General features: G+C 45.7%; 1 protein-coding gene across 16 annotated transcripts in view; it reads right to left on the bottom strand.

Annotated features, from left to right (window-relative positions):
- TTLL5 (tubulin tyrosine ligase like 5) overlaps positions 1-25044 on the bottom strand; it is a 252574-nt gene that overhangs the window by 30885 nt on the left and 196645 nt on the right. For 10 of the 16 annotated variants that reach the window (XM_028505833.2, XM_028505834.2, XM_036012391.1 and 7 more), the window contains 2 exons: positions 11601-11683; positions 4654-4776 (listed from right to left, as the gene is read on the bottom strand). In XM_028505833.2, the coding sequence (XP_028361634.1) occupies positions 4655-4776; positions 11601-11683 (205 nt within the window). In that variant the 3' untranslated portion in view covers position 4654. Of the gene's footprint in view, positions 1-4653; positions 4777-11600; positions 11684-25044 lie in introns of those variants that run through there. The other 6 variants (XM_028505839.2, XM_028505835.2, XM_028505837.2 and 3 more) reach the window with 1 other exon arrangement.

Below are 25044 nucleotides of genomic sequence, written 5' to 3'. Positions count from 1 at the left end.
CCCAGGCAAGGCCGCGGGTTTTCCTGAGGTCTGGTTCTTGAGACCGTTCCTCCCTGAGTTCATGTAAGATGACTTTGTTAAACCGAACTAACACTCGGGCATCTCTCCTGATAACAAAGCCTATTTGGGGCAACTCAAATTCTCTGCATAAAAAGAGGAGGGTAAGTATATGTAACACATGCATAATGGTGATTTATATTTGAGAATACTGGAAGGATGAATAAATATAAAATAGAAGGCCTGAGAGGAGTCATATTTCTAAAATAGAGTTGCGGTTTAAAAATTTTCATGTTCCTGTATCTGGTTAAAAACTATGAACAGTTCATTACCTAATAAATTTTACAGCTCAGCCATAAGAAGGTGAAAAGCTTTTGTTAAATTCTAAAATATCTTCACCTGGGCTGGTCACATGTCTTCACTTCTGCAGGGAGCACATGAGAAGTGAACGGGAAGGGGGGGGGACCTCTCCAAGTCACCTTTTGGTCCAACGGGTACAAAAAAGCGAGCACTTCCTCTCATAACAACAGACCAACAAACATCACCAGCACAGCAACTCCTAACCAGCTCTTTTTCTTCACCTCATCGTCTTACAACCAGGTTGGCTCTCCGAATCCGATCTCCATTTTGTCCTGGGGATGCCTGCTATGTGTTATTGATGCAGCCAAAGGGACACCCCACACAGCCAAGCTGTTCCTCTCAGATGTCAGAGAGCTGGTTAGCCGGGATTTAGGTTTCAAGGGAAGAGGGCTCCCTGATGCCTGTGGCAGCCCTGAACGGAGATACGTGCGTGTCTGGAAGACAAGGTCAACGAAGTGTAACAGGCTGCTGTTTTATGTTGACCAGTGATGCTCTTCACTCTGGGAACTTAAGAGAGCCTGAGCCTTTTTTTCTGTCTGATCATAATTAGAAAGAATGAAGGGTGAATATCAAAGCCAATTGTGTCAACAGGGCAACACACGTGAAGTCACCTCTCTCCATGCCCTGCAGTTCCATGCCCACGCTCTTTGGGTCCCGGTTCAAATTCCACAGACCAGGCAAGTGGAGATGTAAATATTTCCATGTGCAACACTTGCTTTTTCCAAAGACAGGCATGGCTTAGCATGTCGCTTTCTTTCTTTCTTCAGAACTTTCAGGAGCAATTATGGCCTGAGGATGGAAGGACGGCAAAGCGAAGTTCGTGCCTGTAACAAGCGCCTCACTGAAATGTTAGCAGCAACATGGGATGGAGAGCCACAGAGGACAGATGGTAACTTGCAGTGATAAGACTCATAGCGCAAGGCAATGCTCTGCTGGTTACTTGCCCAGTTCAGGACTACAAGAGAACACAGGATCTTTCCCACCCAAAGCAAATGGAAATGACACAGGACAGGACACATCTGATACAAGAAGCAGTGGTAGGTACAACTCTGACAACCTGGGCTGCCAGGAATCTCGTCCAGGAGGTGTGTGTGCTTCTGTAACAGAGAGGTAATCTGAGACAGGGGCACGGCACTTCCCTGCCTCTATAACAAAGCCGTAATTGTTAACAATGGAAGAACCATCACTCCTCCCTTGGGACTTTGCCAGCTCAGCAAGACACAACCTCAATTTTCAGATGTTATCTTTCTCAGTAGTCCATTTCAGAAACAGAGTTCCCTGGTTTTCTTTAAGGCAAACGAACCTCCTTTGGGTGGGTTCTTAGAAGTACCCCCCAAACCCTCCTAGACTGAAAGCCAGTTGTTTCCTCGCCCACTCCCAACCAGGTTGTTCAGCTGTGCCAGTGTTGTTTCTGAAGGCAGGAATGGTTACTAAATGAAGGAGCCCTCAGGACAGGAAAGCATGAAATTTCAATGGCTGGCGGCCAGGCGGCTCTGCCATGCAGAGAGATCCACAGCCTTCTTGTGTGGCTGCAGCCAGGTCGAGGCTGGCAACACACACGCCGGTGAAACGTCACTGGTGTGACACAGCCCACGGTGAAGGAAGCACCGCGCGGCTGCGGAGAACTAGGTGATGCAGGCCCAACTGACTCAGATTTCTTCCTTGGTCCTTAGACTGCAGGTTAAAGCCATTCTTCCCATGGGTGTCTGTTCTAAGAACTTACATGCTGGGTGCGGTATGGTGAAGTCGGTGTGGCCGCAGGAGAGGAGAACGAGACTGGGCAGGGAGAATGGTTTCCAGGGTGGTCAGGAGACAGAAGGCAGGGGCCAGGGGAAAGTCTGGGCCAGGGCCTCATTTGGGGTTTCCTTGGGAGGAGCGAGGCAGGAGAGGGTACACAGCCCGGGACTGGCTGGTGTGATGAACCCTGGTGGGCTCTGGGCTACAGGCCTCTGGGTGCCTGGTACCTGGCCCTGGAGGGATTTAGGGCCAGGGAAGTTTTGGCTTACCTTGTGAGAGTTCTTAAGGAGGTGTTTGGGGAATATAAAGTTGGGAATTAGGTGGTTTGCATATGAAAGGCATGCTCCTGGGCAAGCTGTTATTGTCTTTAGAAATTGGCTAGCTAGCCCTGGGTGGGGCAGGCTCCCTGGGCCTGAAAGCCCACCCCCCTACCCCCTCCCCACAAATGCCAAAGCATCAAAAATATAGACAGTATAACTGGCTCTGTGATGCACAGATGCCAAACAGAACACAGAATCTAAGAAGAAAAAGAACAGTGCATGTATTGAAACAACACTGGCCAGGGGCAGCTCACGAGGGGTCTGAGATAGGCTGTGTTCCCAGCGTCCTTCAGTGCAGCTCCCTCTGTTCTCTGGTAAGGACACCTGTGATGTGTTCTCGGCCTTACTCAACAAGCTGCGAACACACTTGGAATCTTCTACTCTAACCGGACTGCCTCCCTAAACCCACACATAAGGAGCTTTAGGGCTCGGTATAGCTGTTCATTTCTAACTGTGAAGGAAGGGGCCTCTGCAGTGGTCCCTTCTACAATGCGGTTCCGCCCACAGTGCTCTCACACGCACTCAGGGGGTGGGCTGTGGACTCCGGGGTTCTGCCTCCTCACTTTGCAAACCACCTCATTGCCCTGCTCAAGGACAGGCAGCCCACTGCCACTGCCATCTGCCAGGCTGGTGGGTTTTACCGCTGGCACCCCCCGGCACTTGTGCCGCGCCATGGGAGGCTGGACTTCTGAGGCCCTCGGACCCACGCTGTCCTTTCAGTCCATACACAGCCGGCATGTGGGCTCCCCGCTTCGGCTAATTTCAAAGTGCAGCATCACCCACCCCCAGCGTACACACGCAGCTCAGGCTCAGCGGGGCTGTGCTTGCAACAGAGATTTAAGTGTTGAAGGGTAGGCTCCTTCCCGAGGCTTCTCCGCTGACGACCTGTTTGGCCGTGTAATGTTCTGAGCAGACTGTAAGGGATACTAATGAAACAGGCTCAAGGAAAGTGATATCACAACTCTGGCAGGCCCAAGGCCCACAGTCCTGGGAATGGATGGACATTAGTTCTTCTTGGCAGGCCCCTGGTTTGGTTTGGAGCTGGATGTCACATTCATTCTTCTGGCTGCCAATCTCCTGAAGGAAATACGGACCTTCTCGCTTCAGTTTTTCTGTATTTTATTAATTTTATCATTATTGAATAGGCTGCCTACTATCAGAATTAGAGCACCATTAGCTAAGTATTACCAACAGAACTCTGGTTGTTCCAGTTTCTCTGGTGCACTTTGGTAGATGATCAGGCCGTGGACTTGGTGCTCCTTCCCTTCCCTTCCCTCCTCTCGTTCCTTCTTGGAAAGAGTTTAGACGGGCCAGGAAAAGACATTTGAAGCTTTCTGATCCAATGTAAATGAATCCCGTGGTGGGTAAATAATCTCCCTCCCTCTTTTGCTCTCTGGGGGTATTTTGATGAATAATGCTTCTCAAATAAGTTTATAAATATTCCCCTAGAGGTAAGAAGAGTATTAAGCTCATAGCAGGTGTGCCATTAATGCTGTGGGGTGCAGGCTAGAGCAAAGAGGAAAGGAACCATCAGAACCTTGCGGCGTCACAGGATTTTCGGGAAAAGTCTGAAGGCCACGGCCGGGAACACCGCACTGAGGGCACAGCCTCGCGGGCTCATGCCGGGCCAACCCTTTGTGCAGAAGCGCTTCTCTGGGTGGGTGGGACAGTGGGGTTGAGAGTTCGTTCTGTGGCCAGTGATGGCATATGTTTATCGTAAATAACTTAAGAAAAAACATAATTTATTAATTGACCTCATCAAAAACTGAAAATTTAACTGTTAAAAAAGCTGTTACTTTTTGCATCCCTTTATCTGAAAGGCCAATTCCCAACGCCCAACTCCACTTTAAAAGCTTTCACTCATAAACAATCATGGTACTGAAATTTGACCTTTAAATGTTACGCTTTTCAGTTTCTTCTGTTACATTTTACCTGTAACTCAATGATGGCTTCAGTGTCTTTCTTTAATTGGCACTGATGTCCCCATATTTTTAAACAAAAGCCCCAGTAACAGCAAGGAACTTTATCACTGCCACAGCACCACCTACTGGCAGAAGCAAGACAGTTATAGCTTAACTTTGACCCACAGTTTTGGAGAGTCCTTCTGAGCTTTGGTTTTTATAAAAATCCCAATTTCCTTGTCATTTTGAGAAACTATCGCTTCTCTTGAGAGCTACGGAGTCTCTTGCTGTAGCATGAAGTCAGCAAGTTAGAATAACAAATAGGCTCTTATTGTTACCTTAAAGTGGCCCTGACTTCACCGACTTTGATTTTCTCTGTCCTATAACTGTAGCAAGGGCTCCAGATTGTGTGGGCAAGGGTTTGGATCTGGCGAAAATAACTTGGGGAGTTTCCAAAGATCCTGAAAAACGTAAAAAACATCCCTACTTAACACTTGACTAAAAGGACTAGGCATCAAAATTAAAGCTAGGTTTTAGGGCATCAATGTTCTCCCAGAAGCTGCCACCCCACTTCCTACTGAACACCAAATCCGTGCTCTCTCCTTCGCTTTCCGACATTGGAAGAGTGGGTAACCAACCCCAGTTCCTACCCCTCGGGCTCTGGGAAGAGAAGAACTTTTTGGGAGCAATAACGGCTGCTAGACACTAGGGAGAGCATCTCAAGGGCTTCACTTATTTTTATTTTTAATCTACCCTGGAGGTCCACTCAGGATCTCCAACAACTGTAGGGTGCGTGGTGAAAAAAACAAGCACCTGATGGTGAAAACGGCTCGTTCCACCGATAGCTGCCGGGCAAACAGTTTCACTTGGAAATTAAAGTGACTTCTCGATCCTTAGGGTTTAAGCTCCACTGGGTTTACTTCTATTAAAATCAGTCCCTTCCTCGTGCTGTGTCACTGAGAGACAATGACATGGGCAGGCAGACTCCCACTGACGTGTCGAGAACACAGAGCCACAGTGCATTTTACCAGGGCCCGAAATATACATTTAACAGGGGCACTTGGCTCCTCCCTTCTTGTAAATGGAACCCATCGCGGGTTTTCAAAAAGTAGTACGGTTTCTTCCACCGACCACTAAGAGTGTAAAACAAAAAGAAAGGGGGTGGGGCAGGTAGAGGCAGACACCAGGACAGGAGAGGCCCAGGCCAAACCCAAGGGGCAGCGCTGCGGCAGCTGGTGCGGCTGCAGACCCCGACAATAATGGTGGTTGACACTACCGAATCAGCACAAGAGGAATGCCAGTCACCTAATCTCTCTCTCTGCTATTTTAGTTCCCCGTCGCCACTTCAGAGCTCAAGAAGCGCACCGTGGTTACAAAGGAGGAAGGCTGATGGCTTGGCTTTGGGCCAAAGGCCTTCACTCCAGCTTCCTTCTCAGATTTCCAGACTCCGTGCCTTCCCTTCCATAGCCTGCATGTGTAGAATTTACAGCCCGAGGTAAGGAAGTCAAGGAAAAAACCCATTCATGGAGCATTCCAGGCACTCTGCTAGGAGTTTTCCCACTCACTACCGCGTTAAATGTTCACCGTAAAAATGTCACTGCGCCACCACCAGCGCAAAAGACAGAGTTTTTCCAGCAGCGCACTGAGATGAGCTACTGTGTCACTCAGGCTGCCTGAGGACAAAGTCACTCAGCGTTATGGCCCGGCTGGCCAGACATGGGAAAGGGTCAAGGGACCAGGAAACAGGCTTTTGCCATATCCATGGGCTCATTAATAACCATGTTTAACCACTGAGTTACAGTAAGTAGACCAGACAGGGGGTAAATACCTTTCAAAGTCAGTTTAGAGATTCCTGTATTGGCACAGGCTTCCCAGCTCTGAGAGAGATGCATCAACTTTTTGACATATTATGGAGTTGTTCTCCCTTCTTGTGGGGTTTAAAAAAATGTTTCTTAGAAACAACCTAATCTCCTTTTAATAGGACCCTTCTGAACCCCTTTTAAGTCTATGCATGATATAGAAAAACATATGATTTGATGTTGAAATGATCAAGTGCCAAGTGGTTATTTACTAGCTGTATAAATAAGTCCAGCAGGGTTTGTTACTATTATCACACTGCCGAGGTAAAATGTTTATTGGGAAGTATGGAAAATGCCTGCACCTAGTGTATCACAGATGCGTCAGTGGTTGAGGATCAGGAACATCACAAAAGTCATAGACCAGAAACAAATTCAATGGACTGTAGAGGCCAAGAGCCACAAATAGCAGGCTACCTAAACAAGGCAAGAGGAATGAAGTGTTTATCTGAAGTAGAAGAGGGGGACAGGTACATATTAGAATCCAGGGAAAGGACTTCCAGTCAAGATGGTGGCATAGGCGGACACAGCTCGCCTCCTCACAAACCCATATCAAAATTGCAACTAAATTATAGAACAACCATCACTCAGAACCAGCAGAAACTGAGTTGAATGGAAGTCTGATAACTACAGAATTAAAGAGCCACATCCACCCAGACTGGTAGGAGGAGCAGGGATGCGGAATAGGCTGGTCACACATACACATGTGGTGGATAAAAACTCGGGAGGGTTATCTCAGGAGCAAGGCATTCCAGCCCCACACCAGGCCCCTCGGCCCTGGGTTCCAGTGCCAGGAAGGTAAGTCCCCACAACTGCTGGCCACAAAAACCAGCAGGGATTGAGTTGGTGGAAGAAACTGCTATAGTCCCAAGCAGTGGCTCTTAAAGAACCCACACATGAACTTAATCAGACTCACTCCCTCTGAGCTCCAGCACTGTGGTAGCAGCCTGAAAGGCACCAGTGGAATTCGGGGAGGAACTGAAGTGTCTGGCATCAAGGCGAGAGCTGGGGGACAGCTTTCTCCCAGACAGAAAGGTGGACAGAGCCACAAAGCCAGCACATGGATGCCATATCTGAGACTCCCTCAACCTGGCTAACACTGTTTGTCCCTACCTGGAGAATCCCTGAGGCTCCATCCTGCCCGGCTTAGAGCTGTTAACAGTAGCTTTTTTCCATATGAATGGCTGGTCTTGGTTCATGCTTCAAGACTTCTGAAATCCTTTCAAACAAGCAACAGCTGGCCTCAGTGAGTCCCAGGCACGGCACTAGCAGCGGCCTGCCTAGGTTCACAGCTTGGTTTTGCCTGGGAATTTCCAAGCCCAGCACAAGTAGCAGCCTTCTCAGACTGTTCATCATCTCAGGCAGGGTGACCCTGAGCAAAACACAGGAGGGGGCTGGCCTTGGCCTGCACCACCACCCTGCCCCTGCACAGCTGATCCTCCACAGAGGGCAGAGGTTGGTGATAAGTGGCCACAGCCAATCTTTACAACTCACTGGCTTGGGTAAATCCCTTCCATTAACCTGCCAACAGCAATCAAGGCTCAACTACAAGAGGGTGTACTCAGTGTACTTGAAGGACACACCTTGAGTACCCAGCTTAGGTGATAGGGGAGGCTGTGCCACTGGACCCTACAAGATACTTACTACATTAGCTCATGATGCCAAGACAGGGAGTCATAGTAGCTCTACCTAATACATAGAAACAAACACAAGGAGACTGTCAAAATGAAGAGACAAAGAAACATGGCCCAAATGAAAGAACAGATCAGAGTACCAGAAAAAAATAAACAAAATAGAGACAAGCAATCTATCAGATGCAGAATTCAAAACATTGGTTATTAGGAAGCTCAAGGAATTTAGTGAGGACCTCAACAGCATAAAAAAGATCCAGTCAGAATCGAAGGATACACTAGTTAAAGAACAATTTACAGGGAAACAACAGTAGAGTGAATGAAGCCAAGATTCAGACCAATGATTTGGAACACAAGGAAGTAAAAAGCAACCAATCAGAAGAACAAGAAGAAAAAAGAATCCAAAAAAACTCAGATAGTATAAGTAGCCTCTGGGACAACTTCAAGAGGTCCAACATGCACATCATAGGGGTGCAAGGAGAAGAGAAAGAGCAAGAAATGGGAAACCTATATGAAAAACAATGAAAGAAAACTTCCCTAATTTGGTGAAGGAAATAGACATGCAAGTCCAGGAAGGACAGAGTCCCAAACTAATTGGATGCAAAGAGACCCACTCTAAGACACATCATAATTAAAATGCCAAAGGTTAAAGATAAAGTGAGAATCTTAAAAGCAGTAGGAGAATAGCAGTTAGTTACTTACAGGGGAGTTCCCATAAGACTGTCAACTGATTTCTCAAAAGAAACTCTGCAGGATAGCAGGGATTGGTAAGAAGTATTCAGTCATGAAAAGGAGGGACCTACGGCCAAGACTGCTCTACCCAGCAAAGCTATCATTTAGAATGGAAGGGCACATAAAGAGCTCCCCAGACAAGAAAAAACTGAAAAAGTTCATCATCACCAAACCATTATTATATAAAATGTTAAAGGGACTAATTTAAGAAAAAAATCAAAACTATGAACAATACAATGGCAATAAATACGTATCTGTCAACAATTGAATCTAAAAAACAAACTAAACAAGAAGAAAGACAGAATCATGGATACGGAGTTTTGATGGTTGCCAGATGGGAGGGGGACATGGAGGAATGAGTGAGGAGGTGAGGGGATTAAGAAGTACAAACAGGTAGTTACAGAATAGCCACGGGGATGTAAAGAACAGGAAATGGAGTAGCCAAAGAACTTATAGGCTTGAAACCCATGGACATGAACAATGGTGTGGGGATTGCCGGAGGGAATGGGAGAGGGGGGCAAAGGGGGAAAAATTGGGACAACTATAATAGTATAATCAATAAAATACAGCCCTGGCTGGCATCGCTCAGTGGATTAAGCATGGGCCTGTAAACCAAAGGGTCACTGGTTCTATTCCCAGTCAGGGTACATGCCTGGGTTGTGGGCCAGGTCCCCAGTGTGGGGCACACGAGAGGCAACCACACATTGATGTTTCTCTCCCTCTCTCCTTCCCTTCCCCTCTCTCTAAAAATAAATAAATAAAATCTTTTAGAATAATTAAAAAATATAATAAAAAATAAAATGTAAAAAAAAAAATCCTATTACAAATTAAAAAAAAATCCAGGGAGAAGTGTAAACTTTTCTTTGCTCTTTGGTTTTATGCTAATACCAAATTCAGTACAAACATTACAAAATCTCCTAAGTAACTTCAACAGTCAGGAAGTATCAAGTCATGATCAAGATGCTGAAAGTCCGACCCACCTGGGCCCTCAAGTTCCTAACTTCCTCAGCCAGAGTACATGCAAGAGTTCAGTTCAGTGTTTATCCATTAGACATGCAAATGGGAGAGGCCAGGTTCCTGGGCCTCCTACTGCCCGTGGGTGTCACATGGCCCAGGGTGATTATGAATGTGGCCCAACACAAAATCGTAAATTTACTTAAAACATAATGACATTTTCTTGTGATTATGTGTTACAATGTATTTAATGTGTGGCCCAAGACAACTCCTCTTCTTCCAGGGTGGCCCAGAGATTCCAAAAGGTTGGACACCCCTGTCTAGGCTGTAAACTCCGTGGGCTTCAGCGAATTCGTGGTGCTGAAGGGGCTCTCACGGCCACATCGGATGGGTGTCCTCCCAACCAGGTCATCGTTCTCTCATCCACCCACTTCTCAGTCCCTAACAGTTCCAGGCAGAAATGCTATTTCTTTAAAAGTAATGATCATGTTCTGGTAATTCTTTTTTTTTTTTTTTTTGAGGCATGGAGGATGGGGGGACAAGTTGATACCCATCAAGTATTTCTTGAATTCAGGTTCTAAGATTTTAAGTGCAGAATAAAATCTTTATAGTTTTATATTATTACCTTATCTGGGTGTAGTTATAGAACCTTTCTCTATATAATTGCTTCATCTAATCCTCGTAGTAAGCCTATGAGATACATGTAATTGTCCCCATGATGCAGTCAAAGAAACCAGGCTTCTTGGAGGTCTTATCATCATTTTAAGGTGTACTAAGTCAGCCCGCCGACCTGCCTCCCCCTGCACACACTCCTTGATGGCGCCCTACTGCTCTGAGAAGCCAGCTCCTCACACAGCTCATAAACTGGCCCTGCTACCTGCCTTTTCTCTTGCCACTCCCTGCTCGTGCCTTAGTCCCCTGCTGCACTGACACACGAGGGCTTCCAGAACACGGCCTTTGCACATGTCATCCCCTCTTCCTAGACCTCCTTCCACTCCAGGCCACCCCCTCCTTCCCGGCTGACTTGTCCAGATTCAAACCTCAGCTTTAGATGCTTCTTCCTCTAACAAGCCTTCCACATCCCTAAAGAGCCTGGACCAGGCTGCTTGGGTTCAAATACAGCCCCACCACTTGCTAGCTGTGAAATTTTAGACATGTTTCATAATCTGTCTGTGCCTTTATTTCTTCTGCTGTAAAATGCAGCATACAGTTCCTGTATTATATGCCTGCCTTGTGAACCACCGAGTTACTACATGCAAGGCAGTCACAACCGTGCCCGACACCCAGCAAGCACTCAGCCAGCACGGTCCGCCGTGATTCCGCTCGTCCCCAGTGCCTGCTGCTCCCCGAGGACCCTCCCCTCCGCCCCAAGCCTGTCCCCGACAGCAGTGACTGTCTCATTCGTCAAGGATGCATCCCTGTGCCAGAATGTTACTTTTTCCATAGCAGGTGATCAATGACAAATATCTGAATTGAATTCAAGTGATTTTCTTTCAATTTTCTGGTTACGTATTAGTGTATTTTTAAGAATTAGGACTGTCTGTGGCCCAGTGCCACCTGACTTTATTTAAGTTCTACATGGACAGGCTCCGGGCCCTCAGAGCCTGCCTGGCAAGACCGAGCTGCTAGTGTGACGGGGCTGAGGTCAGAGAACGGAGCTCCAGCTCCGCATCTGCGTGTGACCTCCTCCAGGCCCCTCGCCTGCCTAAGCCTCAGTTTCCTCATCTGGGCTGGGGGGACAAGAAGATCCAACCTACAGGGCTGTTGTGAAGACCAGGGAGAGATACTACAGGTGGAAATACTATAAAAACAGTGCAACACCAGTCCAATGCAGGCATTTTTTTACTAAATGCCGCAAATCTGATAGGGTCCTACCAGACTGGAAAATCCCATCTACCCCAAATTATCCAGAAAACCATTGAATCCTAAATTGTCAGTGTCATTTTAAAGGAGAATGTAACAAAAATGGCCATTTTTTGCTACAACGCAGCAAAAGCCTGAAAGCCCGGATGCCTCGGGGTTTGAACTGGAGTCCTCTCCGGAAGCAGAAGAGAGAACGCGCTAAGCCCAGCGCCCTCCCTCGCAGGCGGGACGGCTGCTGTGCCCACTCACCTGAGGAGCTGGCGACGGGCACAAACGCTGCAGAGTTAAGGATGCTCTGGAGTCCGTTCGGCTGCCCTTCCGTGGCTGACCCTCTGAAACACAAGCAGCTTGGTTAGACATGTGCATGGAAAGGCAAGGTCAAGTACAGGCTACAGGCCCTCCAATGGCTTTGCTTCTTGCTCTTGATGTTCCCTCTCATGGGGCTCATTCTCTTGCTTCTCTCAAGACTTTGATGAAATGTCATCTTATCAGAGAGGCCTTCCATGACCAACCTGTCCCCTTCCTCTGAAATAATGCACAGTTTAAAGTGCATTGTCCACCTCTCCCCCTGGAATGCAACTTCAGGAAAGCACAGGCTTTGGTCGCTGCTATGTCTGTAGTACCTAGAACAGTGCCTGGCACCTAACAAGCATGTGATAAACACTTATCGAATGGATAAAGTTACCAGTATTGACTTGGGTAAATTGTAAGTAAACAAAGACATTCAAAACAAGCCAAGGTGCGTGTAGAGCTCTGGTTCTCAAGGATGGATTCTGCTGCCTCATCCCACCTCTGTGGAAGGGACACCTGGCGACACTGGGACATCTGTGGCTGTCACAACTGTGTGGTCTCCTGGCATCTAACGGGGAGAGGCCAGGAACAGCACTAAACATCTCCTCCAGGGCACTGGAAAGTGCCCTCAGACAAAGAATTATCTGGCCCAAGATGTCAACAGTGCCGAGGCTCAGGAACCATTACACAGGGGCACCTCCCCTCACACCAGCTTTGACGAGAGACAGGACAGAGTGTGTGGATTCCCCAGCCACGTCCGAGCAATTCTGTGACCAGCTCGACACCCTACAGATCATGTCAGGTCTCCCTGCGATTCTTTCATGGCATTACCACAATTACAGCTGTGGAACTGTGGAACTGGCTGCATTACCTCTGTTACCCTGGCTGGAATGTAAGCTCCATAAAAACGGAGATTGTATCAGTCTTACACACAGTTGTAGCCATATTACATTCTGCACACATTTGGTATTTAATAATTATTCTTTGAAGGAATCTGACCCCATCTCCCCCATAAACAAACACTGGTTGGGTTCATCTACCTTGATTTTAGCTGATGGGTCAGAAGTTTACATGGGAGGGTGAAGTTTTTACATGCTCAGTTCTTTCTTTGCTCAGCAGCGTCCAACCCAACCCTCCGTCCCCCTCTCCTCCGCACTACTCTTCCATCTTTGTGCATCCGCACACGTACTATTTATTAAGCATTCCCTGTGCTCGGTGCTAGTGAGGGGGCAGACATTAAGCAAATACATACAATAGAAACTGTGTGATAAATGTTAAGGAAACAAAGTACAAGGAGCTACGAGAATGAAACAGAGGGGCCAGATTTAGACTGTGAGGAGAGTGGTCAAGGATAGTCTTTCCGAGGAAACCCTATTTCAGCAGACACGGAGTTGTGATAGGCAGGCATCAGCCAAGAGGAGAGCTTTTCCTGGAGAGGTCTCATAGATAATGGCCCTGAGGCAGACAGGGGCTCAGAATGTGCCAGGCCCCTTACAGACCAGAGAGGTAAAGGCGTAGGTAGACGAGCAGTGCTTGACAAACTTGTTCATCATGCAGCTTCCAGGCCCTTCGGTCAGAGCTTCCGATCAGTGAGTCTGGGACAGAGCCTGGGAACTTGGGCTTTCTACAGCCCCCAGGGAAGTCACGGAAACACTGGCTGGTGGGCAAAGAGGAAGGTGGCATGGGTGCCACTTGGAGAGTCTGGCGGAGGCTCAGGTGCCCAGGTGGTCCCCATGTCACTGAGGGAGACATGCACCTTGAGAGCAGACCGCAGCAGCGATGCGGGGATCACGTGTCTTACACTCTACCCCTGCCCGGCCCCATACCACCAGGCTGTGGTTTGGTCCCTACCTACTGTCTCCTTTCCACTTGCATTTCCAGGACGCCCCAGAGGCAAAGAAGAGAGAAAGGAGCACAGGGCTTCTCCCTTTTCCCACCAGCTTCACCCTCGGTTAGCTGTATCTGGAATGCTTACGCATTTCATCTCAGCTCCTTATGGATTGCCTCCACCCCACAGAAACACCTGGAGCACCCATAGGCTGATGTTTGTTCGTCTAGGTCCCAAGTGAAAAAGGAAGAGTTCTGGAGGGCCTGGGATGAGATCTTTCTTTTACAGAAGTTAAAAGCCCTTGGGTCTATTTGCCTGTGTTAGGAGAAACTGGGGGGAAAAAAAGTGGCGACAGGGATGGGGGTGGGGGATGGGGTCAGCCTCAGTTTCACAGGGAAACCCTGACTGTCTGCAGTAAAAATGGAAGCAGGAGGTGAAATTCTGGGGTCAGGAGAAGAAGCAAAGGCCACACCCCAGAAGATCCAGAGGAGGCTAGACCTAGTGAGTTCTGGGTGCCTGAACTCTCCGACCTCCTCCCTCCCCTCTCTCCATGGAACTGCCTCCCTGTGCTCACCCTCCTTTTCTCCTGTTTTCTCGGGGGAAACCTCCTGGCCCTCTGTCCCCTCTGTGTCCAGTTCCGCTCTCTCCTCCATCAGCCCTCATCACAAGCCTTGGGAGCCACTCCTGACTCATCTGAACAACATTGCTAACTCCACTGTTCTAGCACAGGGTCCCCTTTCCAGAGCCTTCCAAGAGGAAATGCTGAGTGAGTTTTTCCGTGACAACACTGGCACACAAAATAGTGTGGGTCTGTGTTATTACTGTCCCATGCACATTATGGGTAAATATTCTTTTGTTGTGATAACACTGTTTCCTCAGGAAAATACATTCCAATTTCTGCAGTGAGAACTTTTGCAATCCAGCCTGTCCGGAGCCTGCGTGCTAACTTGCACTCGCTGACCTGCTCCTTCAGGGGTTCTTTGCTGCCTTCCCGGGAGCACCTGTGTTACGGGCAGACATGCACGTGTTTCCTCGGTTGTCTCTAAGTCAGGCACTATGTCTTAACTTCAGGATAAAAGGGCCTAAGTCAGGGCTGTCAAGGATTAAATGAGATGGTGGATGAAAAGCACATCTTAGCACAGTGTCTGATATTATATTAAGTTATATTAAGTTAGGACATATTAATTGCTAAATAAACAATTATTAGTACTGTTATCTTTACTTAGGAATACTGACAACCTTTGCATTCACCGTAAGTGTAGCACACACAGAAACACCAAATTGGATGACACACGGGCTCTAACTCAGTGTGGACCATCAGCGCTAAACCATAGAAGAATGAGCACAAGACATTCAGAAACTGAATGTTAATGGCAATTTGCTATTAAGGTCAAAAGGTAATTGACTGGCAATCTAAGAGACAAAATCGCAGAGTCAAAATGATTCCCTAGGAAGAATGGTCTCATTTGAGATGGACAATCTCTTAATAAATTCGACACACACACTTTCTTCCTGCCAGCATCAGAATGAATCACTGTTGCTTCAATGGTGCCCCAGATGAGGTGGCTGGCGTGCAGCAAGAGGCCATGCTGCGAAACGCATCTCTGAGCGGGAGAGTAACGCAGAGCGCAGTGGGCGGCCCTTCCTGTGAGACAGGCTCACGGGAGATGAGACTGATGGAGGGGCGGCGCATCTCCTGTCTCATCCCGAGTGCAATACCAAATGGAATCAGCCACTTCATTGAAACTGTACTTTCTCTTTTTTCTGAACAGCTGAATGTGCAAAGTTAAATGTGTGTCTGATGCAGTTCCATGACCTGCTGTTTTCTGATCACAGTGCATATGGAATATGAGGAGGTGGCTATCGATGAACTTGGAAAAACTGCAGGTATGAAAATATTGGAGTCTTACAGTGAGAAATACTGAAAAGATGGGACAAGAAAGGTGTCATTGCCCAGGAGGGGGAGCTTAGCTAGAGCACCATCCCGACCAGTGCACATACAAGAATCAGTCAGTGACTTCCGGCCAAGATGGAGGCGTAGGTAGATGCGCTTTGCTTCCTTGCACAACTGAAAAAAGGACAAAAGATTAAAAAAAAAAACAACCAACCAGAACTGACAGAAAATCGAACTGTATGGAAGTCCAACCACCAAGAAGTTAAAGAGGAAACATTCGTCCAGACCGGTGGGAGGGGTGGAGAAGGCAGCTGGGGCAGAGAGGATACGAGCAGCAAGGCAGACTGGATGGGCAAGGTGGTGGCTAGCAGACCAGGTGGTCCCACATTTGCGTGTGGACAAACCAGGAGGAACAACTGGGGAGCTAGACAGCCTGAACAACCCAGGATTCCAGTACAGGAAAAATAAAGCCTGAAAGCCCCTGACTATAAAGACCTGGGGGGCTGTGACAGTGGGAGAAACTCCCAGCCTCACAAGAGAGTCCCTGGAGAGACCCACAAGGTCCTAGAATGCACACAAAACCACCCACCTGGGAATCAGTACCAGAAAGCACCAATTTGCTTGTGGGTAGAAGAGGAAGTGACTGAAAGCCAGCACAGAGCTGAGTGAGTAACAGTGTTCCCTCTCGGACCCCTCCACCACATACCAAGGAGCAAAGCAGTGTCGTGAGTTGCCCTGCCCTGGTGAATATGTAAGGCTCCACCACTTACTATGTAGCAGGTGCACTGAGACAAAGAAATATGGCCCAAATGAAAGAACAGATAAAAGTTCCAGAAAAAGAACTAAGTGACAAGGAGATAATCAACCTATGAGATGCAGAGTTCAAAATACTGGTAATCAGGATGCTCACAGAAGTGGTTGAGAATGGTCACAAAATGGAGGAAAAAGTAAAGGCTATGCAAAGTGAAATACAGAAAAATATATAGGGAACCAACCCCAGTCCCAAGGAAACTGGGACTCGAATCAACAATTTGGAACAGAAGAAAGAAATAAGCATTCAACTGGAGAAGAATGAAGAAACAAGAATTCAAACAAAAATGAGCAGAGGCTTAGGAAACTCTGGGACAACTTTAAATGTCCCAACATCTGAATCACAGGGGTGCCAGAAGGAGAAGAGGAAGAACAAGAAATTGGAAACTTATTTGAAAAAATAATGAAGAACATTCCCAACCTGGCGAAGGAAATAAGACTTCCAAGAAATCCAGGAAGCTCAGAGAGTCCCAAAGAAACTGGACCCAAGGAGGAACACACCAAGATATACCATAATTAAATTACCCAGGGTTAACGATAAGGAGAGAATCTTAAAAGCAGCAAGAGAAAAGGAGACAGTTACCTACAAAGGAGTTTCCATCAGACTGTCAGCTGATTTCTCAAAAGAAACCCTGCAGGCAGGAAGGGGCTGGAAAGAAGTATTTGAAGTAATGAAAGGCAAGGACCTACTACTCTATCCAGCAAAGCTATCATTTAGAATGGAAGGACAGATAAAGTGTTTCCCAGATAAGGTCAAGCTGAAGGAGTTTATCATCGCCAAGCCCTTATTATATGAAATGTGAAAAGGACTTATCTAAGAAAAAGAAGATCAAAACTATGAACAGTAAAATGACAACTTTATGTCAGAACTATCAATAACTGAGCCTAAAAACAAAAACAAACTAAGCAAAATAGAACAGGAACAGAATCACAGAAATGGAGATCACATGGAGGGTTATCAGTGGGGAGGGGGAGGGGGCTTAATGGGGGAAAAAGTACAGGGAATAAAAGCATAAATGATAGGTACAAAATAGGCAGGGGGAGGTTAAGAATAGTATAGGAAATGGAGAAGCCAAAAAAACCTTGTATGTATGACCTATGGACATGAACTCGGGGAGGGAATGTTGGTGGGGCGGGGGGTGCAGGGTAGAGGGGGGATAAAGAGGAGGAAGAAATTGGGACAACTGTAATAACATAATAAAATATACTTTAAAAAGAATCAATCAATGATTCCCTGAGTGGAAAAACAAATTGATGTCTCTCTCTCTCTAAAATCAATAAATAAAAAAAAAAAGAAAAGTGCCACTAACTTTATATCATACGAACCCTATCTGTGAGCACTAGATGTGACTATCTGGTCCTCTAAGCGGTCCTTAACTGCTCTTCATGGAAATGGTACACGCTCTAGGAGATGGAAAAGTGTCAGATGTAGCCAAAGGTTGCGAGTTAGAGGCTCAGTACAGTCTCAGCTGTGGTAATGGGCTTAGTTCATCTACAGAGAAGAGTCTGAATTTCTGTCTACAATTGTCAAAAGCTGCTGAAGGGCAGGCTTCCTCATTAACGGAGCCACTTAAAAACTGAGATAAGAAATGTGGCCATGCATAGTGGCAACAAAGAATTAGAATTCCATTCATTAATAGTGACACACTCTTTTCAATTAGGCAGTCTCTTTTTCTCAGGGTATGTTCATAGCTAGTCCCTGAAGGCTTTCCTTAAATGTTAAATGAACACAGCCTAGCCCACATTCAATTCACTTGCTCCATTCCTGTCCATCTACTTCCCTTGCCCTCCCATTTTTCTGAGCTCCAAGGAAGAGCTGGACACAGGCACTATTCCCACTCCGAGTAAGGGGCAACAGCTCTTTCAGGCCTTTCAAAGAAACTGTTCAAAAATGCATCACAAACAAATAATCTCTATAAGCTGAAATGTTGCCTGCATTTACCATTTTGAAAGATTTCTTTCAGGGCAAGTCTCAAAACAGGGAACACAAGCCGATTAAATGGCTGGCTCGGAATCCCACTGGCACCGGGACCAGACCGCACCGTGGGGCCGGCCTGCACGACACGCCGTCCATGCCCGTCTAGGAGGGTTCGTGTGAGTGAGATCCCCATTATCCACTTGCTGGAAAAGCTTCTTTCTGACATGCTTCTTCCGTGACCCTTTAGTTCCTTTACTTGTGGTTTCCCCTGTTCTCCCCCACCCCCCAACTATTTCGATCAGTGGAAACTTTTCTGAAAGTGATATCCTTTCTTTAAGATCTGTTTTGTTCATTACTTCACAAGGCTGACTGTGGTTTGGTGCTACATTGTTTCTCTTCGGGTTCTTTTCAAGGCTTCCCACATCTCGAACACAGGGGTACGAGTTTTCTATTTCAATGGTTTCGTAAAAGTTGATCTTGGATTCATGCCACCACATCAGGGATGACCTTTCTGTAGGAGGAAGGACCCACAGAAGGAAAATACTCAAGGTTTTACAGGGAGAGTAGGGCTAGAAATGCTGACCTCATCAGGGCTGCGGCAGAGACAGGGTGGCACCTGTGAGGGTCCTGAGAAGAATCACCCCCAAACTACATCATTTTTATAAAATACCAGTACCACCAGCCTCCTTCAACTTCCAAAGGAGAGAAGAGATCCTAAGACAAAAGTTAGGTTAAGGAATTGAATTCCAAGAAGAGAACACGGACTTTCCCTGGTAAACATCTGCCCACGGATTGAGGATGTTACAACTTTCCTTACAACCTACAGACGGGCACACAGGTGTACGGGTATGTGCGCCCCCTCCCCGTCTATCAGTCCAGGGATTAGACACACGTTCCGGCAACAGAGCCTAATGTGCTGACCCTCAGCAAATAACAATGAGAACATTATTCATTTGGGTCTGCTTCCAGACTCAGCTCAAGAAACATTTAGCGAAGCCAACTTCTGTGGAGTAGTGGTGCGTGGGGCTCCATTTCATAAATGCATTGCACGTCATCTAGCCCACTGTATGGCACATTCCTTTTTATTCCTCAAGTTATTTATGTGGGCCCTGTCTCTTTTTTATCACGGCTTCCGGAGGTGATCCCCTCTACCGTGGCGTCAGCTGCACGCGCTCCTTCACCGGGGTTGGGCGAGCGCCACGCGCCAGACGCCGTGCGAGGCACGGCTCTCCCACGTTCTCCCACGGGCTGGTCTGTGGTTTGTTTTACTTCCATCGATGTACTGTTGTCCCTTTGGTTTAGCTTTTCAAGTTAAATGATTCACTCGCTTCTTTTCAATCCTTCTCGTCTCTTTAATAAGCACACTGAAGGCTGCCTCTGCGTGCAGTTTGGGCTCTCCCACAGACTCATGCGGCACTTCCACGGCCATGCAGTTCCCAGTGTTTTACTGTGGTCGCCTCTATCACACAGGAGTGTATGTTCTGTATTTCTTAAAATTCCAAACAGCCTTTAAAAAACACCTTTGTATTATTTCCAATGTCAGTGTACTTATTGTAGTTAAAAAGTGTGAACTACTTGATACCGGTTTTTGGAAGTGCGTGGAGCCTTCACATGTGACATACGGTGTGTGCTGAGTGTGTGCACATGTCCCACATGCACTTGAAGAGCACGTATCTTCTCCCTTTTGGATGCAGGGAAGCGTGCCTAGCTCTGAATGTTTTTCAGGCTGCGACCTGTGACTCGTAAGGGCATTGTAAAATTCAGAGGACAATCAGCATTTTAAAAACAACATGGAATAGTATTTTGCAAACCTTCTGTTTCATACACATATAGATATTTCACTGGGTTGCATATGACATGTATTTTTAAAATTATAAGTGGTGGTCAAATAAGACTAAAAGTTACTTTTTAAGGGAAATGGTTAATTCTGCACTTCAAATATTCAAAATCCTCAGAAATTTTTGACTTACACTAATAGAAGTATATTTAAATAAATCATCCACTATAATGATAATTTGCCAATTTTCCTTATAGTTTTGTCATCTTTTGACTTATACATTTTAAGCTGATGATGGTAAGTGCATATTAGTGATTTTCCTTATTTCTACTAATGCTTTTTGCTTGATTCTATTTCATCTATTGCTCTAATTTTTTTCTAATTAGTATTACGTGATTTGTCTTTTTCTGATTCTTTTGTCATTCTGAGATTCTACTTTAGATGTTTCTTTACAGCAGCCTGTAACTGAACATTTAAACAAATGCAATTTGATCATCTTTTAATAGGAGAGTATAACCTGTTAAAATTTATAAGTTTTACTCATACAGTTGGAATTATTTTTATTATCTTAGTTTTTGTTTTCCATTTACCATCCTTTTCCTTTGCTTACCTCCACCCCGGTCTTTCCTGCCTTCCACTGGATTCATCAAGTTTCTGCATTCCCTTCTCCCCCATTCCATTGGTTTGAACGCTACAGGCTGTATATTGATCATTTAGCTCCTGTTTTCCTAAAAAAGCGTGAAGCCATTTGGTATTTCTGTCTTGCCCTTAAACTTGACAGAGACCTGTAATACCTTCACTGTCCACTGACTATTCTTGTCCCTGAACTTTGGTGGTGTTGTCTTAAATGTGTTCTGTCTTTGTAAAGCAGACCAACAATTATTTTCATAGTCACTAGTACTCATCAACACTTTATAAAACTTCTGCACTTCACTGTTTCACGTTATCTGAGACTTCCGGGCTCACCTTCATCCTCCGGTCTTTGCTAGTTCTTTCACTGAGGGTCATGGGTTGCATATTCTTAGACTTTAAATGTTTCAAATTATTTTTATTTTGCCTTCTCTCCTGAATAGTCATTGTATAAACATTTATACATGTTTAGCTATGTATAAAATTCTAGACTGAAAGGTACTTAACACTTTGAAGCTATCGCTCTTGTCTTCTGCCCCTATCACTGCTGGGGAGAGTGCTGGTATTGTGTGTCCCTGGGCAGCTCAAGTGCATTTTCTCTCAGGTGTACGTGAGGTTTCCCTTGATGCTCAATGTTCTGCCGTTTCACTATGGCGTGTCTAGAGGTGCATTTATTTTGGTACCTGGAATGGAACTTTTAGTTGAGGACTCACGTTTTTGATACTAGAAAAATTCTCAGTGAACACTTCCTGGAGTATGGCTTGTTCACCTATCCCTCTTGTCTCGCTGCGGATCTTCCTATCAGCCACATGTCGTGCCCCACAGACACGCCTATCTGGCACAGAACCCAACATGTCTGACCACTTAGAAATATTAATTTCATCTGTAAGGAATTCACGTTCCAGTTGTTGGTTTTGTTGGCAACCTTTCTTAGTATGACATTTAGTCCAGGGTTCTGGAATTTTGGTTTGCAGGCTCCTTTTGAATAGGAAGCATTTCCTCCTTGTCTCTCTGCTTGCTCGCCCCTCCCTATCTGAAGATTTTGTAGTCGCCCCCACCCAGGCCCTTGAACCCCGGTCTGGACCAGACTATCCAGTGGTTACTTTGGTGGCCTTGCCTCAGTGGTATCTGGGGATCCAGATGAGCTGTGAGACATGAACAGCTGCGAAGGCATGTGATTACTGCCTGGCTCTGTGGGCACACAGTCTCCTGTGAGGAGGTCCGTGCCAGCTTTCTCAGCCTCCCATGAGCAGAACCCACTGCGTTCTTTTTAGCTCGGGGTTTTTTTGGCCTTGGCACTGTTGACATTTTATACTGGATAATTCTCTGTTGAGGGGACCTGTGCTGTGCTCCGCAGGTTGTTTAGCATTATCTCTAGAATCTGCTCATTAGATGCCAACAGCAACCCCCCACCCTCAGCTGCCCTGCTATGAAAACCAAAAATGACTCTGGACATCGCCAACGTCACCCCCTGTTGAAAAATCACTTTTTAATTTTCAATTAAGGAGCCTGGTTTTAGTCCCTCCTCATGGGTACGGGCACTCTCAGGCCCCAGTACGCGAGACCGGGGCTGCCGCTGCCCACTTCCAAAGCAGGGTTCAGAGAGCTCCAGCCTCCGTCGCTGCAGCCTCTTGCACTCCTTCTCACTTATTTCTGCACATTTTGAGGCCAAAGGAGATGTTTCCCTTGTTTTGAAGCTCAGCTATGTCCTTTTGGTCTTCTTCTTTAAGCTTTTTATCTCTCACTGCTGTGTGTTTGAAGCCAAGGGAGAATATTAAGTGTGAACTTATGGAGCCAACTTGACTGGAAGTCAGTAGGTCCACATCTAATCTTTTGTTTTGTTTGAAACTAAGCCTTTGCCTTCAATAGTCATCAGAGTTATTAGTGTTCAGGAAATCAGAATGTGTTTGAATTTCCATAGCCTTGCTAGCTAGAGCCAAGTCACACTTATGAGTATCATCTTACTAACAAAAACGTGATTTCTTTTAATAGGAAACAACAGCAGCAGCAGCAGCAGCAGCAATTACAACGGCACCAACCAGTGTGCACCGGCACTTAATTTACGTCAGGGAAATACATGATCTCATTTAATCCTAAGAACAACCCCAAGGTGAAGGTTATCTTTTACAGATAATGGAACAGAAGCTTAGAGGTATCCCTAAATGACAGTCCATTAAGTGAAGGAACCAGGATCCAAATCTGGTTGGAAATCTTGGGCTGTTAGCAATTGTTTTCTACTGCCTCTCACAATACTCTACATAGGATCAATGATCAAGGATAATTGTTATTTAGTGATCCTTGATGCAAGAGACTATGTCACTACCACCAGCACCATTTCCTGAGAACCCATCATGAATATAATCTGTATCGTGAGCTGGGGCCTGAACTTATCTCCTTTCTCAAAACCAAACTTTGTAAAAACAGGGCTCATGTATGTTTTGTCCACTGGTGTCATCACCAACACCCAGAGCACTGCATAGCACAGTGGGCATTGTATATGCAATAAAATAGTGACGGCAAGGTGTATGCCCCTAAGAAATTTATGGGAAGCAGGACACATACAAAGACAAAATAAGACAAGGAGGTAGATGGTAGAGTCAGCTGAAAAACTAAGGGTGGGGCAGTTAAAGCTGCATCAAGGAGATAAATTAAAACCTGACCTTGAATAAAGGGCAGGACTTAAGACTCCAGAGGCTATGAGCACTGCACACAGAGGGGATGACGGGAGCGTGAGGGAACAACAGTGGGGGAGGCTGTGCGAGGGGCAGTCTAGCGCAGGGAAGGCCGGAGACAGGAATAGAGGACAAACTGTGGAAGGCCCTGACGTCCGAGCACGGACTCAACTTGGTCTTGCAGGCACTCGAAAGTCTCCACATATTGCAGAAGAAAGGTTCAAAAAACTCTTGGAGAGACAATATTTTAAAATTGCTTCCTAGGCTTACCCGTTTACCCTACTTCTTTGAGAACCAGTTTGGATAGTTTAAAATTTTTTGCCTTGTTCTACTTGGTTTCCTTGTTATTCAAGAACTAATTTTGATAGTCCCCCTCCCCCCCGCCTCAAATTCAGTAGCATACAATTGTGCAAAATATTCTCATGATTTTTCAATGTCCTCTACATCTGCTTTTAAAACCTTTCTTTTATATTTTAATTCTTTTATTTTTCTGGCAGAGTTATGTTTATTTTCTTCATCCCTGGCCCCACGCTAAATCATGTTTTGAACTTAACTAATTTTATTGCTTGCTTTTCACTTTCTATTACTTTTCTCCTTGATTTCATTAGATCTGTTTTTCTTATCTTTTTTTTTTTAATTGACCCTTTTTTACTTCGAGAGATGAAAGCTTAGTTCAGGTATGACAAACAGATCACGTGCCTGTTCACCGGTTCCAGCACCTTCCCTGTCGGTGGTGGACGTTACTAATCCACCAAAGCGCTCTTTCTTGCAGAGCTCAGAGAAGTCCCCCTAGTTCTTTTCAGCACGGTGCTCTGGGAAATCGGCAGGAGTCGTATGTCAGCTGAAGCCAACCTGCCACGTGTGTCTCGGTTAATTTCTTTTCAGTATTTCTATGAGTTTTCCTCTTAGTACATCTTGAACTACATTTCAAATACACGTTTTGATGTGTACAATTCTTTCAATTTTAAGAAATGTTTCAGCTTTACTGAGAGAAAATTGATGAGTGAAATTGTAAGATATTTAAAGTGTACGTCATAGGACTTGATAAACAGACACATTGTGAAAGGATTCTTCTATCTAGTTATTTAACTCATCCATCACCTCACATTTTATTTATTTTAATGAGAGCAGTCACATACTACTCTCCACATACTTCTATAATACAGCACATATTTTACATTAGATCCTCCAACCTTACTCATCTTCTCGCTGAAAGTTTGGACCCTTGTAGCAAACTCTCCCTATTTTCTCCACCTCCCTGCCCCTGGCAACCACATTTTTACTGAGTTTGACATTTTTTTTTTCAATTCCACAGATAAGAAAGATCATGCAGTATTTGTCCTTCTCTGCCTGGCTGATTTTACTTAATGCCCTCAAGGTCCATCCATGTTGTTGCAAATGGCAGGATTTCCTTCTTTCTCATGGTTTAATAGTATTCTCGTGTGTGTATGTATCGCATCATCTTTATCCACTCATCCATTGATGGACACGTAAGTTTTTCCCCTAGCTTGGCTACTGTGAGTGATGCTGTAATGAACACGGGAGTGCAGATATCTCTTCAATCTCCTGTTTTCATTTCCTTTGGATATACATGCCCAGAAGTGAAATTGCTGGATCATATTTAATTTCCTGAGGGACCTCCATACTATTTTCCATAGTAGCTGTACCAATTTACATTCCTATCAACATTGCAAAAGTGTTCCCTTTCTCCACATCCTGGCCAACACTTAACCTTTATTTCTTTTATTTTTTATTTTCCTTTTTTTTTAACCTCTCTTTTAAAACAGACACTCTAACAGGTGTGATGTGATATCTCATTATGGTTTTGATTCCACAACAATTAGTGGTATTAAACACCTTGCTATGCATCTGT

This window comes from Phyllostomus discolor, chromosome 1 (assembly GCF_004126475.2).
Source record: "Phyllostomus discolor isolate MPI-MPIP mPhyDis1 chromosome 1, mPhyDis1.pri.v3, whole genome shotgun sequence".
Classification (NCBI taxonomy): Eukaryota; Metazoa; Chordata; class Mammalia; order Chiroptera; family Phyllostomidae; genus Phyllostomus; species Phyllostomus discolor.
The sequence above is the reverse complement of the archived record's forward strand: the minus strand, read 5'-3'. Positions and strand labels throughout refer to the sequence as shown.